A 14759-nucleotide genomic window follows, 5' to 3' on the forward strand; every position below is an offset into this window, starting at 1 on the left:
TGACACCAGCAAGCTCATCTAAGAACATTCTTGAAAATTCCAGACTTTTTCCTTCTGGGAGTATCAGATTACAACTGTGAGACAAGTAAAAAAGAATCCTTGTCTGTCCGTGCCATGTTTGGCCTTCACGGGCCCTGGCTTAGTTATCTTTTTGTCCCAGCTGCACAATGGTTTCTGACTTACGTCAAGTCATGCATTGCATGTGCCTCAGCGGTATTCTTCTCATTAAATATGTCACCTGCCCAGGTAGCTTGATGTCTTCGCTGTGTAGTGGTTTTCATCTTTGTCCCTATGAATTAGCAGCAGACAGCACAGAGTAGAAGAAATTGATCAAACCGTAATTCTTGGCTAGGCCGGTACACTTAAGAGGCAGCAGAAAAAAACAGAAACAGCAGTGCTGAAACTGCTGGAAGGCTTTTCCAGAGCTACACAAAGATTTCTCAACAAGCACCAAATACTCAACAAGCACCAAATTCACAAAATTAAGTAGATAGTGTTCAACATTCCCTAAAGACATCTGGACCTAAGCAGTAAAAATGGTTCTTCTTACAGCCTGATTCAACAGACAGCAGTTCTACAGCCCCCTTGACATTGCCCTTTCCAGTTCTGCAGCACCGCACATTTATTTTGCAGCAATTTAATGCAGTGTACAGGGCACTCAACATCTCTCAAGAGGTTACAACCTCCCTCACACGTCCCCTACAAAACCATGCCCTAGGTTTTGACCAGAACAGGGCCACGGAACTCAGCCTTAAGCACTTTACACATCACATAGTCAGACGTGAGCCATACACTTCATCAAAATCACTTCCCAAGGCCCATGAGCTTCAGCCACAAAGGAACATGTATCTACAGGAAGCTTAAAATAAAAAAGGTTAAGAAGAAGCATTGAGTTAAAAGTTTTATTCATTCAACATCTCACATTACAAATATTTAAAAATTATATGCATACTGGTATAAATAGTCATTTGCAAACTATTTAATAACATTAATTTTTCACTAGCACTTCAACAAATGAACTCTTTAAAAAAAGTAACTTGTGTTATATAACTTAGAGTAGAACATACAAAAATATGAACTTAAACGTGAAAATGACTTTAATAAAAAATGAATTACCCTTATTTAAAATGCTATAATAAATACTACAACCTCCCCATACACAGTAAAAACTATATGGAAATTCAGCCAAGTAGTACAATTAACTGACATACTTAAATAACTTTTCCTTCTGATAATATGAGCAATACATTGGGGGAAAAACATATTAGGGATTAGTAAAAACTAGACACCCACTTGCTAAAAGTTTCACTTCCAAAAAATATAACAAAAAAATCTGATGAAAATTATAAAAACTAATTATACTTTAAAATTTAAAAATATAAAAAATAAAACAGTTGAATACAATATTGTCCCAATTCTTACAATGCTATCACAGTAGCTTTAAAATAAGATAATAAAATAAAGCAAATGACCAAAACCTTTTATTCCATTTTTTTTAAAAATAATCTCAAATTTACATTAGTAGAAAGATTGATTTCTGATTCTTTTCTTTAGAAACACCAGCAAGAAAGAGGATTTACTAGAACAGTAGAAAATGACATTTTTAAATGTCTGCAATTAAAAACAAAGAATTACACTGCAAAGATCTTCCAGAAGTCTGAAATAGGTATTGCACATAACTTGAAGTTAACTTGCCACAATTCATCACATTCAAGTTTTAAATCACCTTATAACAGAAGGTTTTAACTCTTCTAAAAACAAAAGGGGTGAATTATCAAGTCTTTCCAACAGCATCCTTATAAAACGCTAAATTCACTCACTGCAAGTTTTAAATTTGCATTCTGCAGAGGTCTGTGTATGGAGAAGTATATACTATACCAAAAAGCACGGGGCAGTGGGGTTCCTTTACATATAAAATAATCAGAAACACTTTATTTTACATTGCAAAAATAACCATGTAATTACTCTGTAACTACATTGTAAATACATGGCCAGTGCCATGCTAGTGTGATAAAACTACATGCTTATTAACCCCTTTGCAAATTGAAGTGATACCCTAAGACTGGTAAACTAATTACATGTTAATTATGTTTGGAGCTACATGGTAACCCCAACTACAAATCCCATGTAATCAGAAGGACATGTAATCACTATTTAAGTACAGAGTAATGTATATAATTGTTTATGCCCTGTAAATCGAAGTGTAACCAAATAATCTGTAAACACGCTTGTCACACAATCACAAGTGAATATTAGTAGAATAACAATTTCTTACATTAGTCATGCATACTAACATTACATGCCTGCCACCTAGCAGGCTCTCTTTTATTCTTTAAATATAATTTAAAAGAGCAGACACATTTCTGCATCAAACACCTAACATCAATTTTTTATTAATATTAAAAATGGCTAAACATTCACCAAAAACGTCTGCATTTGTGTATAATTTTTAAAAACTTAGTAAGAAGCGGTAGACAATTCTGATGTTTCTTTACTTTTAAATTCTACACTATATTTATGCATTTAAATTTCAGGGTCTAAAGACAGTGTCATTTGTCACTTTCATGCTTTTCTTCTTTAATTCTCAACTTTACATATACTATTTCTTAAATTATATGTACACCAAATACCTGGTGCTGGGCTAAGATGTTTAAGCAACATGCTTTCTTTTCTCTGCAGATTCTAAAATAGCATTGCCAGTGCACAACATCCATAATTCAAAATGTATGCAGAGCACTGAAATGTATAAAAAGCAGAATATAAGAAAATAAAATTTATTAAAATTATTTATATTAAAAAATGAAGTATATGAAGATCTCTCAGTAATAAAAGTACAAAAAGCTACTCTTTGCAATATGAAAAATTGAGGTATTGCATAAAGAGATATCCCGTCAGTGAAAAGTGTGCCTAAAAATGCTCACTGTTGGAAAAACAAGATATACAAAAGTAGTGCATAACAAATATACATTATGTGCATGACAAAATAAGTTAGCTACAAAAACACTGTACCGAAATTCAGCAGGTCATGTACAAAGGGAAAATTATTATTCAAAGCTAGTTCTCAAACAGTGTTATTTCTTGTAATGGTAACCCATCTCACCTGTTTACTGGGTAGGATCGGCACAATAGCACACCCCAAGCCACCTACAAGCATTAAAAAAATTAAAGGAACATTCCAACTATAATTATGTACTTCAGAGAAAAAAAAGTCCCTGACAATCTACACAAGAGCACTCTGCATTTGCATTACTGTTGTCAATATTTTCAGGGATTTCATTAAAAGCAGCTCCCTTTCTATACTTGACTAGTAGACAGCAAATGTCTCCATTTTGACCTTTGGAACTCGATAAGGTATAGTTCATTAAAGCCTGTATTGAAAATAAAAACTACTTCTCATAAAGATAATCTGGGCTGGGGGAACAGGATGAGGGGGCTGACAAAGGCTTTCAACGGAGCAGATGTTTTCCGAGCAGTGCTGAGGCAAGTCTTTGGTCTGAGAGAATCTAGGATGGTACCATGCCGGTCAGGCAGTTTAGAAGATTGCCACTGAATTTGTTTGCACACTGCTAAATAATCAGTTCAGAAGTTGGCCAGGGCATTAGTTCAAAAGTAACAAAAATAATTTTCAGAACTACTCCTTCATTCAACTATTTCAAACTAAACCCCTGCACCCACTCTTTATCATTCAATTAACATGTACTGTGTTAATGCTTCTCAAGGTAGAACTTATTTATAATAAAGCAGGCATTAACTTAGCAATCTTGGCACTTCAAATACCTGTGTTTCTTTATTTCTCCATATTAAGTTCTGAAGAGGAGGAACCTTAGCTGGAATTCTTTCTACAGGAAGAGTAAGAAAGGCATATGCATGCTCGCACCGTTTCATGCAAAAATTCAGAAAACAGTGCAAAACAAGACTTGGAAACTACTTAGGTTCATGCCTTCTGTTACAACTAAGTTAGAGGGTATTTAAAACTAACTTTACATCCAAGATGGGAAACCAATAAGCAGCCAATTTACTTTGCGTGACACATCTGAATATCAAAACTTCAGTAAAAATCAGCGATATCCTTGAGGTATCTTTAGGTTTTCTACTTTTTCATGTCAAAATGGAGAGCAAAGGCTGGCCCCTGATGAATGTTAGTATATTAGGATATAGAGTTATATATAGCCATCAAAAATAAAATCTATATATTTATCCTTCAGGAGAGGAAATGCCAGTTAACTAGTTGTCATTACTCTAGCTTTGGTAGGATTTCTAGGGCTGTAACCAGACAATTGAATTTCTTAAAGGAAATAAAAAGTGCACTCCCCCCCCCCTCAGTAGTAACTTTACTCAACTTTTACATTCAGGAATTCTTAAAATGTAATAATTTTGATGAAAATATAATAAGCTCTGCCTATCTCATTACTAATTTGGATGTGGGTGGTAGTCAGAGGCAAGGTCGGATATATACCGAGCAAAAATTTCAGCCTCAAAACCCTTAAAAGATTAACAAAAAAAAAAAAAAAAAGAGAGAGAAAAAGAAGGAAAAAGAGAAATAAAGGAAGAAAGAAAAAAAAACATTACTATAATGCTGCTTCAACTTTGCTCATGCATTTTTGTTGCTTTAAACATGCTCTTTCCTGTTGATAGGTAAATGTTAACTTCATCTGTTGCTGGAAAAATGTGAAGTCAAAACAAAAAGAGAGGCAAAAACAGGCTTCCCTGGGGGAAAGTGTCAGAACAGACTGATAGTGTTATTGTTACACGGTTATTTTAATAAAAGTATTCTTATGTTCTTTATTAACAATAATTTAATTAAAAAAACAAAATACTCTATTGTTTCAATTCTCTTTTCTTAATATTTTTCTCTCCTCTAAGAAAATGTTGCATGAAATTAAGTGTTCTCTCCGTAGTAAAGACAAGAGAATGCAACTCACTTGCAACATGTTATCAATACGAAAAGGAGTTCCCAATACAGTTTTCAATGACAAGATTCTACAAAATACCCATATTATAGGTCATTCTTTCATTATACTATTGTTAAATTACAGACTACTACAAAAGGACATGCTATCTTGAATAAGAGAAAGGGCAGGGTGGGGTAGGGATAATCAGGATAACAGAAGAGTGCACTTAATTTGAGGCCTGCATATGAGCACTGCAGTGATCATTTAGTTCCAGCGGAATGAAATATGTCTTGGGCGATCTCCTCCCTCCTTCACCAGGGGCTTGTGGAATTCCCTGCCAGCGCGTGAATGGATAGCAGCCCAGCAATATTCACAGTAATACTGCAGACAGGTAACATTAGCACAGAAAAATGGAGCAAATTTTCCACCGCAACGGGCCCCCTGACATTCATCACAAAGCTGATCATCCAAGACATATGGCTTAACTTCCACCTGTATACAGAAAATGAGAAGAAAGTTTTACAATTCTTAATCACAATGTAGATGATGACAGTTCCACAATACATACTGTCTGTATTCTAGCAGGATTGCAATCACAGTTCTCTCGTGGGGAACAACACAGACGAGAATTATCCTCCTCATTACACTTGATCATAGCCCTTAATCACCAAAAACCCTGGGCACTTAACTTGAGAATGATTCTGCTCCCACCATCTTCCTTGACGAAAAAAAAAAAAACAGAAACCAATGCTCAGCATCAGTTTCACACATGTTGTCATTTATTTACAGAAAGGAACAATGAACGTGTTGTTACAAGGCTGATATACACAGATTCACATCAAACTACTGGAAAATTCTGGGGGTTTATTGTTAAGTATGGTGATGCACAGTTAAGCTCCTCCCATTCAGGTAGGAATGTAAACTGTTTACACAACACTGTAACTGCAGATTAAATATGCATATAGTCTGCAAATTGCAATGCCTGAATTCTCAACTTAAAAAAAATAAATCATTACCTTTAACATACATTTCTGTTTTCTTTTTTTCTGTGGCTTAGTCCACTCAGCAAAAAGAGACCCATCTAATCTTGCTGGTGTCAAATATGAAGCTTAAAATGGGACTGATGACTACCTAATGCAGTTGGCATTAAGAGCCAGATGAGCAGAAGTAATTCAGCACAGCAAAAGAGAAAGGAGAAGAAAAATTTCTTCAAGTTCTTAACTGATAATGACTCACAGGAACTTACCAGCTGGTGCTCCAAGGATACATCCACCCTGAAACATCTGCAGGCTACTAGCTTTTAATCTAGACATTTGCATACCAAAAACAAGCCTGCTGTACTGTGGGCTACAAAACCCTGCCCACAGCACTCCAGAATGCTTACTGTGTGACAGGAAGGCAATGCTTGCTACCCTCGGTATACAAGCTGGCTAGAGCACAGCTCGTTTAGACATGCCTACGTGTTTAAATCACAGCTGCAGCACTGCCATCCCCTAAAGGCTCCGTTGCACCTCATAACCAGTAATCACCTCCACTCCCACTCCTCTGCTCCCTAGGACTATGAGAGGTCTATGCGACGTTTCAGAAGCGCAACACAAAACCTCCCCTTAAAAAAGCATACATACAAGTTCCTCTCCTAGAAGCGTTTGTGAGCCTTCTCTGAAGCTTGTGCCATTAGGTATTTTCACAACCATGTCCAAATATACAGACTGTGACTGGTGTCTCTATGTTATCCTGCTATTTCTGCATCTGGCTTAGGAATGGGCCCTTCTACATCTCACAGATCTCAGTGATGTGCCAGCTCATTCAAATAAGGGCATTCACAAGTTCCCGTATTTTTAAACTTACCCAGTTTTATCACAGTCCAGGCAGGGCACTGCAGTAGTTTGATGCCATTTGTGCTAACAGTACAAACAAGCTGCTTGGAGACAATACAGCAGCCTTTTTCCCCCTCTTCCATTGCCAGAATTCTGTTTCTCAAACACCCCTCCGTGCCAGCTCAGGAGAATGAATATGTAAAAGAGCAAAGGCAAATATTCCTAACATCTTATCACTTTCTCTCTTCATCACCTAGTTTACTAAGCAGTCTGAGGTCAGGTACTCAATGACGAGCATCTTCTGCAAGTGCTAAGAGGAGAAACTACAGCTATGCTGCACAGGCATCCTTAACGTGGCAACTCTATTACATCTGCGCCTATGTATTCAGAAGCTGGTCTAGGCTGCAACCTAAAGGCCAAACTACAGCACAGGTAATTAAATTACGTATCTGCTTGCTTTAGCCTGTTACTACTCCACTGTTTTCTGTGCAAGTTTACAAAGCATAGGTATTAGCCAGAGTCCTCAGCACATTCATTCGGTATGTGCTGAAGTGCATATGCCCAACATGTCCTGCAACTGTTACCTGTGCTACCTATATGGAGTCTTCCCAAGGAGTAGCTTAAATTACAGCAACTTCATCAGGCACTCTCTAGGATGGTGGCATGCATCAGAAGCTCTGTAGTGGTGGGTGCTGCAGGCCACTGAGCGTTTAGCTTGCATTACCTCTTTGAAGAGCATACCCTTTAGCAGCATTTCCTTGCCTAATTTTACAGGAAATCCTTCTTGTTACTACTTTCATTTTTATTTCTACAAAAAAAAAATTATTAGAAAATAATAATAATAAATAGCATCTTATTAGTAAAAAGTAGTATTGCAACTGTTGCATTTTTATGCTTCATGCGACCAACTACTCTTATAATGAACCCTCTGAGCACTTATCTCCCCACATTTCTTCTGAACTACAAACAGAATGGGGAAATAAGGAGTGGGAGGAGAGAAGGAAGAGGAAACAGATTGCAAAATCTTTGCCGGAGTTCACAAGTACTTACTTCAATTTCTAGTCCCAACAGCTTCAATGGACCTATTCACCCAAGTGTCTTCTTATGCAAGCAGAAGTTGCACAAGGGCAGCGCAAATTATTTGTTCAAAGCCATACAGAACTTATTTCAGAGCCAAGACTGGAACAAAGACATTCCAATTCGCAGGCCCTGAGTCAAACTGTTATAATTCTTCTACCCAAGCTTTATAGCCAAAGGAGAAGTGAAATGATAATCAGATCATCAGCCGAGTGTGCGTGTGGGGGGTTCCTTTGTAGTAATAATCAAATTAAAATCAATAATGAGTCAGGTAAGGAAAATCCAGAGACAAAGAATGTGAGTTAGAAAGAACACTAGATGTAAGGATCCCAGTTTCTCAAAACTGTGGCCCAAAGATCGCTGTAATTGGCATAGTCACATTTTATATAGATGAGAGGGCAGACGCAAGCAAATGGCAGATATATTTGGCATATTCCATTAATTTATATTAACAAATTAATAAAAGCTAGCAAGAAATAATTATAGTAGATTATCATTGAAACAATTAACTGAGCACAGTCTTTACATAAGCTGTGCAGGATGACTGTGAGGCTGTAATGCACTAAGGAGTTCACAATGCATTACCATGGTGTTCTTTAGGAACACTCAGCACACAATGTGTAACGCTAGGGTTAGATTCTGTCCACTCTCTAAAAAGATGCAGAACAGGAGTAAGAATTGCTCCACGCTTGGCAGATACTTTCCTCCCTGACGTTCTGCAAATACTACAAGTGCAAAAACTTGCAGTGGGAGCATATGACGAATGCAATATTCTTATAAAAGGGGAAGGCAGCTGACATGCTTCCCATTATGCTAAGCAATTTGAGAAAGTCTGCTTCACAGTTGCCTCCCACGTTCCAGAAGCAATAGCTTTGCACCACTCCTTCATTTTTATTCTGTGTTGTATCTAAGTGGCACAATCTAGCCCTAAATATGCAATGAATCTGATATAACATTTACAGTCTTCACAATGACACACATTTACATGGAAAACCATTTCTAGAGAAGGCACTGAACAAAAATAGAATATGCTTGAAGACCTTACCCGTTTATCTATCTCTCCATGCTGCAGCTGAACAAAGCGAGCACTGATAGCAGCTATGTAACTCTGTTGATTAGAAAACGCAACCCGCCCAGCTCCTTTTGGGTACTTCAGCTCAGGGTCTGTGTCAATTCCAGCATAGCACACCCCTCCATAGAGCCGATCCATTATCATTGCAAGTTCCACTAAACCAGAAAGGAAAACGAAACAGTGTAGACTTGGTAAATTTTTCTCCACTTTAAAAGGCATCAAATGCGACAGTCCATTTGTATTCATGTTCCCCACTGTGAGCATCAAGAACACGTAATAGTTCCTTTGCTGAACCAACTTCTCTCCCCCCTTGCTCCCCATATCAGACTGCATATTCAACATGCCCAGTGCTGCGGAACACGCAGTGTACCTGCTCGTAAAGGCCGAGGAACACCACCAACAAAAATGGTTTTTCGTGGGTCAAGAGGCTGTGAACCATCCATAACAAAATCACTATCACTAAGGTTCCAAGGCCGGATCTGAACCTATGGACAAAAAGCCTTTTTTTTTTAACCATTCACAATTCAAAGTATCTCAGTAATATAAATTAGAACAGTATCCTACACAGAAGAAAACCTCTTAATTGACACTATTTTTTAACTCGCTTTCTACTTGTTCAGCAATCGTTTCTCAGAATGAAATGGTAATAAGCTCTGTTAAAGACAGACTACTTAATCGTACCAAATTTCACCACTTCCCTGTTACCCAAATTTCTGGGAAGAAACTCACCCTCTACTTACGCACTTACTTAATCATGACTGAACTGTGCTGTATGAACCACACTACTGCATACGTATCTACAGAATTTGTGTTGTTCTAGCCAAGTGTGAGCACTAGACTACCGTTATCTCAATGGAACAGGCTCCAATGTGCAAAGTTGTATGTTTATTTACTATGCAAAACTAGCTGCTTTACATTTGCTTACAGCTGGCCAAATTTGAAGTACAGGAATATAGCAGAAGTCTCTCCAACTATTAACAAACTTGCATTGGCCACAAGACTGTTTGTACTAACAACTTGTACTTCCATGCCAAATTATGTTTTTTGGATTTGTCTCTGTAAAAACAAGTTACATACAACACTATAGACAATATGAACTCTACATTTTATTAAATAAGCATAGAACACCTGTCTGACAATATATTTATTATATCAAAGATGAAATTTAGCAAACCTTTTACTAACAGAAGTGTGAATTGTAACTAGACAAAAACTTGCTGATGTCTACTTTAAAAATATGTAACTTGATGTTCTTTTGGAGAACTTAATTTGATTTAAGGAAATTTAAACATTAGCACTCTGAAGACCGAAAAATAGGCATCTGAAGAGAATGATTTCTGGTTATCACACAGGAATTGTGCGGGCCCTGAAAATTCTACCTACCGGTTTGTCTTTGATAGTGGGGCTGGAAACACAAAGATAGAGCTTTCCATCTTCTTCAATACATGCATCAATCAGTGCCTGTACAGAGCTTTCATCTTGGAACAGCAAAAATGCATATCCTACAAAAGGGAAAACAAACACAGTTTCTTTCTTCTATTCACCTATAGCACAGTAATTTAACCCAAAATTATGCTTGGCACCATGTCATCATGCTACCATACAGTAAGGGACAAACTTTAAGATGCTCTCACACATTCCCAACCAAGCTTTCTGCAAGCCCTCTGCAGTCATGACGGAAAGCAGGGAGATTGCTGATCAGCATATCCTCTCCCCATTTCCTTTGAGAAGGATAAGCCAGTAGTAAGAACTGAACAAAAGCCACAGCTGTGGAGGCACACTTCCCACAACAGTTGTTAATACAAAGTATAAGTCTTCCCTGGCTTCTGTGGACAGCATTTAGCCCCTTTACAGAGGACTAGCTTTGTCTATTATTATAAACATGAGTAAAGCAGAACAAGTAACAACAGAAAAAAAAAAAAAGAAAACCAAATAAAGTAAAAACAGGAAGTTACAGAAGAATCATTTTAGTGCAGAATAATTACAAAGCCACATTCTAAAATCCATCAGTTTATAAACCCCCAGGATTCAACTGTTTTTCCCCTAAACACTGGGTCATCATCACAAAAAAGAAATAAAATGCTTAAAATGGAGCCTTATTAAGAAAAATGAATTCTAGAATTCTCATATGGTATTAATTATCAGATATTTACCCTTAGGAGGAAAATAAGATTTGCTTTCTGCCTTGTGTGGCCAGTCTACAATCAAAGGTCCGAAGCGACGAAAACTAGCAGTGATCTCATCTATAATGAGAGTATAAAAAAAGCATGAACTGAAATTAAAATCAATTGAATGCAAGACACTTGAAGAACACAGACTTCATGTAGCTTCATCCTACAAATAAATATTCTGTGACTCTTTAACAGTTCACCAATTCACAGCAACGTTTTCTTGCTGATGGGAAATCTTTAAGACAAGTCAGAATAAATGCTAGAAAACAAGACAGTTCAAAGATCAAGCTTTTGTTTACTGATGATTATAAACAAAAGTTTGTAACCCGCTAATGGGGTTACAGAAATTGAGTCACTGCATCTTCACAGCTATCATAACCCCCGTTCACCTATTCTCCCCCAGAAAGCAGAAAGACAACTTGCTGACTTGCTAGTAAGCAATCAGCTCTGCCAATGTGTCTTATAATTGACGGGAGAAAAACGAAGGGATTATCACAGGACCCAGCCACGCCTGTTCATATCACATGCCAGTGCCACATCAGCAAATACTATCTGAGGTTGACCTCCAACTAACACAGAGTAAACTTACATGACATCGTTATGTAATGCTATAGGAGACATAGCAAGTAATGTATTACTATTTCAAGAAGCAATTTTTGCTTCCATTTCAAATCTGCCTTTCACCTAAAATTGCTGGTAAAAATTTTTATATGCTAGTCCCACAGAAGTCCACTAGTTACAATTCTGTTCTTGTTGAAATTAAGTGATTATTCCCTTCTCCACAAAAACATTTCAACCACCACTAGTTAAAAGTTCTATTAACAAGAATTTTTCATTAAATATGGAAACAAAATGAACAAACTTCCCCTTGCTGTAGCATCATCTGAATTGAACACTGCTTAGCTGCGTTCTGCTTAAGGTACTACAGGGCCTTCTACAATGGGGGTTCCTAATAAACAATTTAGAGAATTTTTCCATCCTCAGACTCAGTTAGAAGTTTGAAAAGGTGCTACTGGTTATGTTCTTTTCAGTCTGTTTACACTCTCTGATGACATTGCTAATGAAACAGCAACTGTACTGAGAAACGAGCCACTGTACTGACAGCCACTTTGTGAACTACAGATCATCAGGAATGTATTCAGCAATGGCGGTGTGTCAAGGTTACACGCTGATGAGGATCTAAACCAAGGAAAACAATACTTAACTACACACCTCTTAAAATAAACCTTCGTTTAGAACAGCACTTAAAACAAATTTCATGTTAAAACACATACATAAAATGCTTCCTAGAAATACTCTCAGAAAAACCTTATTACATAGCCCTTATAAGTGATTCACACTTGTGCATTTAACAAAAGTGCTGACAGAAGCAACTCTGAAAAATTCAAGCTACCCTCCTAGCACAGGTTTAGCAATGTTATGTTTATGAAGTCTTATGTTTCAATGTTTATGAAGTTTATGAAGTCTTATGTTTCATTAACTACAGTTCACACAGACAAAACTACTCTTGTGCTCATCTGCTGTTGAAAGAACAAAGGTGATAAACAAAAACAATCACCACCACCCAAAAAAATGTAATAAGATTTTCCTTCTTGTAAACACTGTGTTATATTTGACCTTTTAAGTGCTGAAAGCATAAGCTATGGTAAACAGGATAAAAGTAGTGCTTATGCTTGACATGAAAGTCAGGCTGTCATGCTGCAGGAATACACACTGCAGCGTATCACAGTCACTCTCCCTGACGTAAAAAGTGGGTATTAAAACAATTCTGTAATCAAGGAAATGCAGCTTTGCAGATTTACAGTTGTTGTAGTTCTTTTAACCATTATCCCACCATACTTGACACATGCAAAATACAGAAATTTCTGGTGAAAAGAAGCTTCACAATTGTGGCCTTCACCATGCATCCATTAGAAACTACCACAGGATGTGATCACTGCTAAAAATCACATCTAAGAAACTATACATAAACCTACAAATATGAATTACTGATTTATATAAACTTTATAAATCTACTAGCAATACTTTTCCTACTACTAGCTTCTGGTCACTATAAAATGACTGCAATGTATTGTGTGTATTTGTGAGTTTCAATGGGAGATATTTACTTGTTTATTTTTGCACCTCCTTTTTGTAACATTTATACTGTAAAAGTCAGATAAATGTGTGATAACAAGTACTTTTGTTCTTCAGCAGCGAAATATTGCTATAGCCAAAACTAGTTTGAATTATCTCACATTTGCCATGAACTGAAAGTGGTGGTATACAAAGATCCATTTACACATCAAAGCTTTTCTGTAGAGTTTGAAAAACAACCATTCAGTAGTTAACAGACAAAAGTTTTCACACCACATTTTTGTCATTAAGCCAAAAGGAGCTTTTCTGAATAAGACTTTCTGAGCATACCTTCATCAATATCTGGTGGCAGTCCGCCGACAAAGACTTTACGGGAATACCGTTCCACTCTCTCTCCATTCTGATGGGAGAAGCAGTGAGGTGATCCTAAACCACTGTGAAGAGTCTGATCCCCACGTCCATCATCCAAGAACCCATCTTCCATTGGAAACAGTGAAGACTGACCTGAATGGGGGGGGGGTAAAAAAAAAAAAAGAAGGAAAAAAACATACTAACAGAACAAAGCACGCACTGTTTAAATTAAAAAATAAATATGCACTACTTGCTGCGTTGGCAGTAGAACTGTTTGCAGTCTTCCCTTTTAATTAGCAGTTATGTTCTCAATTTTACATGACCCTTATAGTTTTCAGTATCGTTTAGTAACTCAAATGTACTATTTCAGAGAAAAAGATCCCTACCTTCTTCATAACTGCACTATAACTAATGAAAAATTGAAACAAAAAGGTATTTTGAATGGATGCTCAGATGGACTATTTTCCATAAATTCCACATTCCTAATTAGATTTCTTTTAAAAAGATTTCAAAACAGAAGAGAATATAAGCCCTTTGTAGGGAGTTTCCCAACAGCAGACGCTAAAACCTAAGCCGTATATATAATTTCCCAATGAACAGCTTCTTACAAGGAACAGATAAAATTTCATGGTGCAGATGGGAAAACAAGACTTCTACCAGCTAGACATATTCCACATTTAAATCACCTGATATCAAAACATATCCTAAGCCACCCACTTGTAAATAACTAAAATATCCTGATAAGAACAGGAAGACCCGCTGTAATTTACCGCAAGTGAAGACTGAAAACTAGGCAATACTGTGCCATTCCTAGAAGCGAGTTTACTTAGATGTTACAAAAGAGTTTCGTTAATGGACTCACTCTAAGAGAAAATGATGTAAGCATGCTTCCCCTCCAATATTCTTCTGTGATAATCCTTGATCACAGATTTCATTAATAATATTACTTTTAAATAAGATACTCTAATTTATAAATGCAACTATATAATACCATAAATAGAGCATACAAACTGATCTCATCCATGAATTCTCTCTTTAGTTACACTATTCAATAGCTAGACAACAAATTGAACAGATTTTTACTCATTTAATGAGTTTTTTAGGAATAAATATACATAAAGTAAGCAATAAATGAGGTGTGCTACATGTTTTAGGATAGATTTTCTTACATAGCCTATGCTATGCTATAGTATGTCTGCTTTTTCAGAGTTCATTACAATCTATCACAGTAGTGTATCGCTAAGGTTAATTTATACTGCTCTGTTTCCTTTCTTTGAAAATAAATTACTATCATTTACTTCAT

General features: G+C 36.7%; 1 protein-coding gene across 2 annotated transcripts in view; it reads right to left on the minus strand.

The window, feature by feature from the left end:
- Positions 1-888: 888 nt before the first annotated feature.
- The window catches only part of CPEB4 (cytoplasmic polyadenylation element binding protein 4), a 43111-nt gene continuing 29240 nt past the window's right edge, over positions 889-14759 (minus strand). For both annotated transcript variants that reach the window (XM_080555268.1, XM_080555269.1), the window contains 6 exons: positions 13436-13609; positions 11012-11101; positions 10242-10360; positions 9229-9343; positions 8832-9013; positions 889-5384 (listed from right to left, as the gene is read on the minus strand). In XM_080555268.1, coding sequence (XP_080411394.1) covers positions 5157-5384; positions 8832-9013; positions 9229-9343; positions 10242-10360; positions 11012-11101; positions 13436-13609 — 908 coding nt within the window. In that variant the 3' untranslated portion in view covers positions 889-5156. The remainder of the gene's footprint in view (positions 5385-8831; positions 9014-9228; positions 9344-10241; positions 10361-11011; positions 11102-13435; positions 13610-14759) is intronic.

This window comes from Anser brachyrhynchus, assembly GCF_964034855.1.
Source record: "Anser brachyrhynchus genome assembly, chromosome: 14".
NCBI lineage: Eukaryota > Metazoa > Chordata > Aves > Anseriformes > Anatidae > Anser > Anser brachyrhynchus.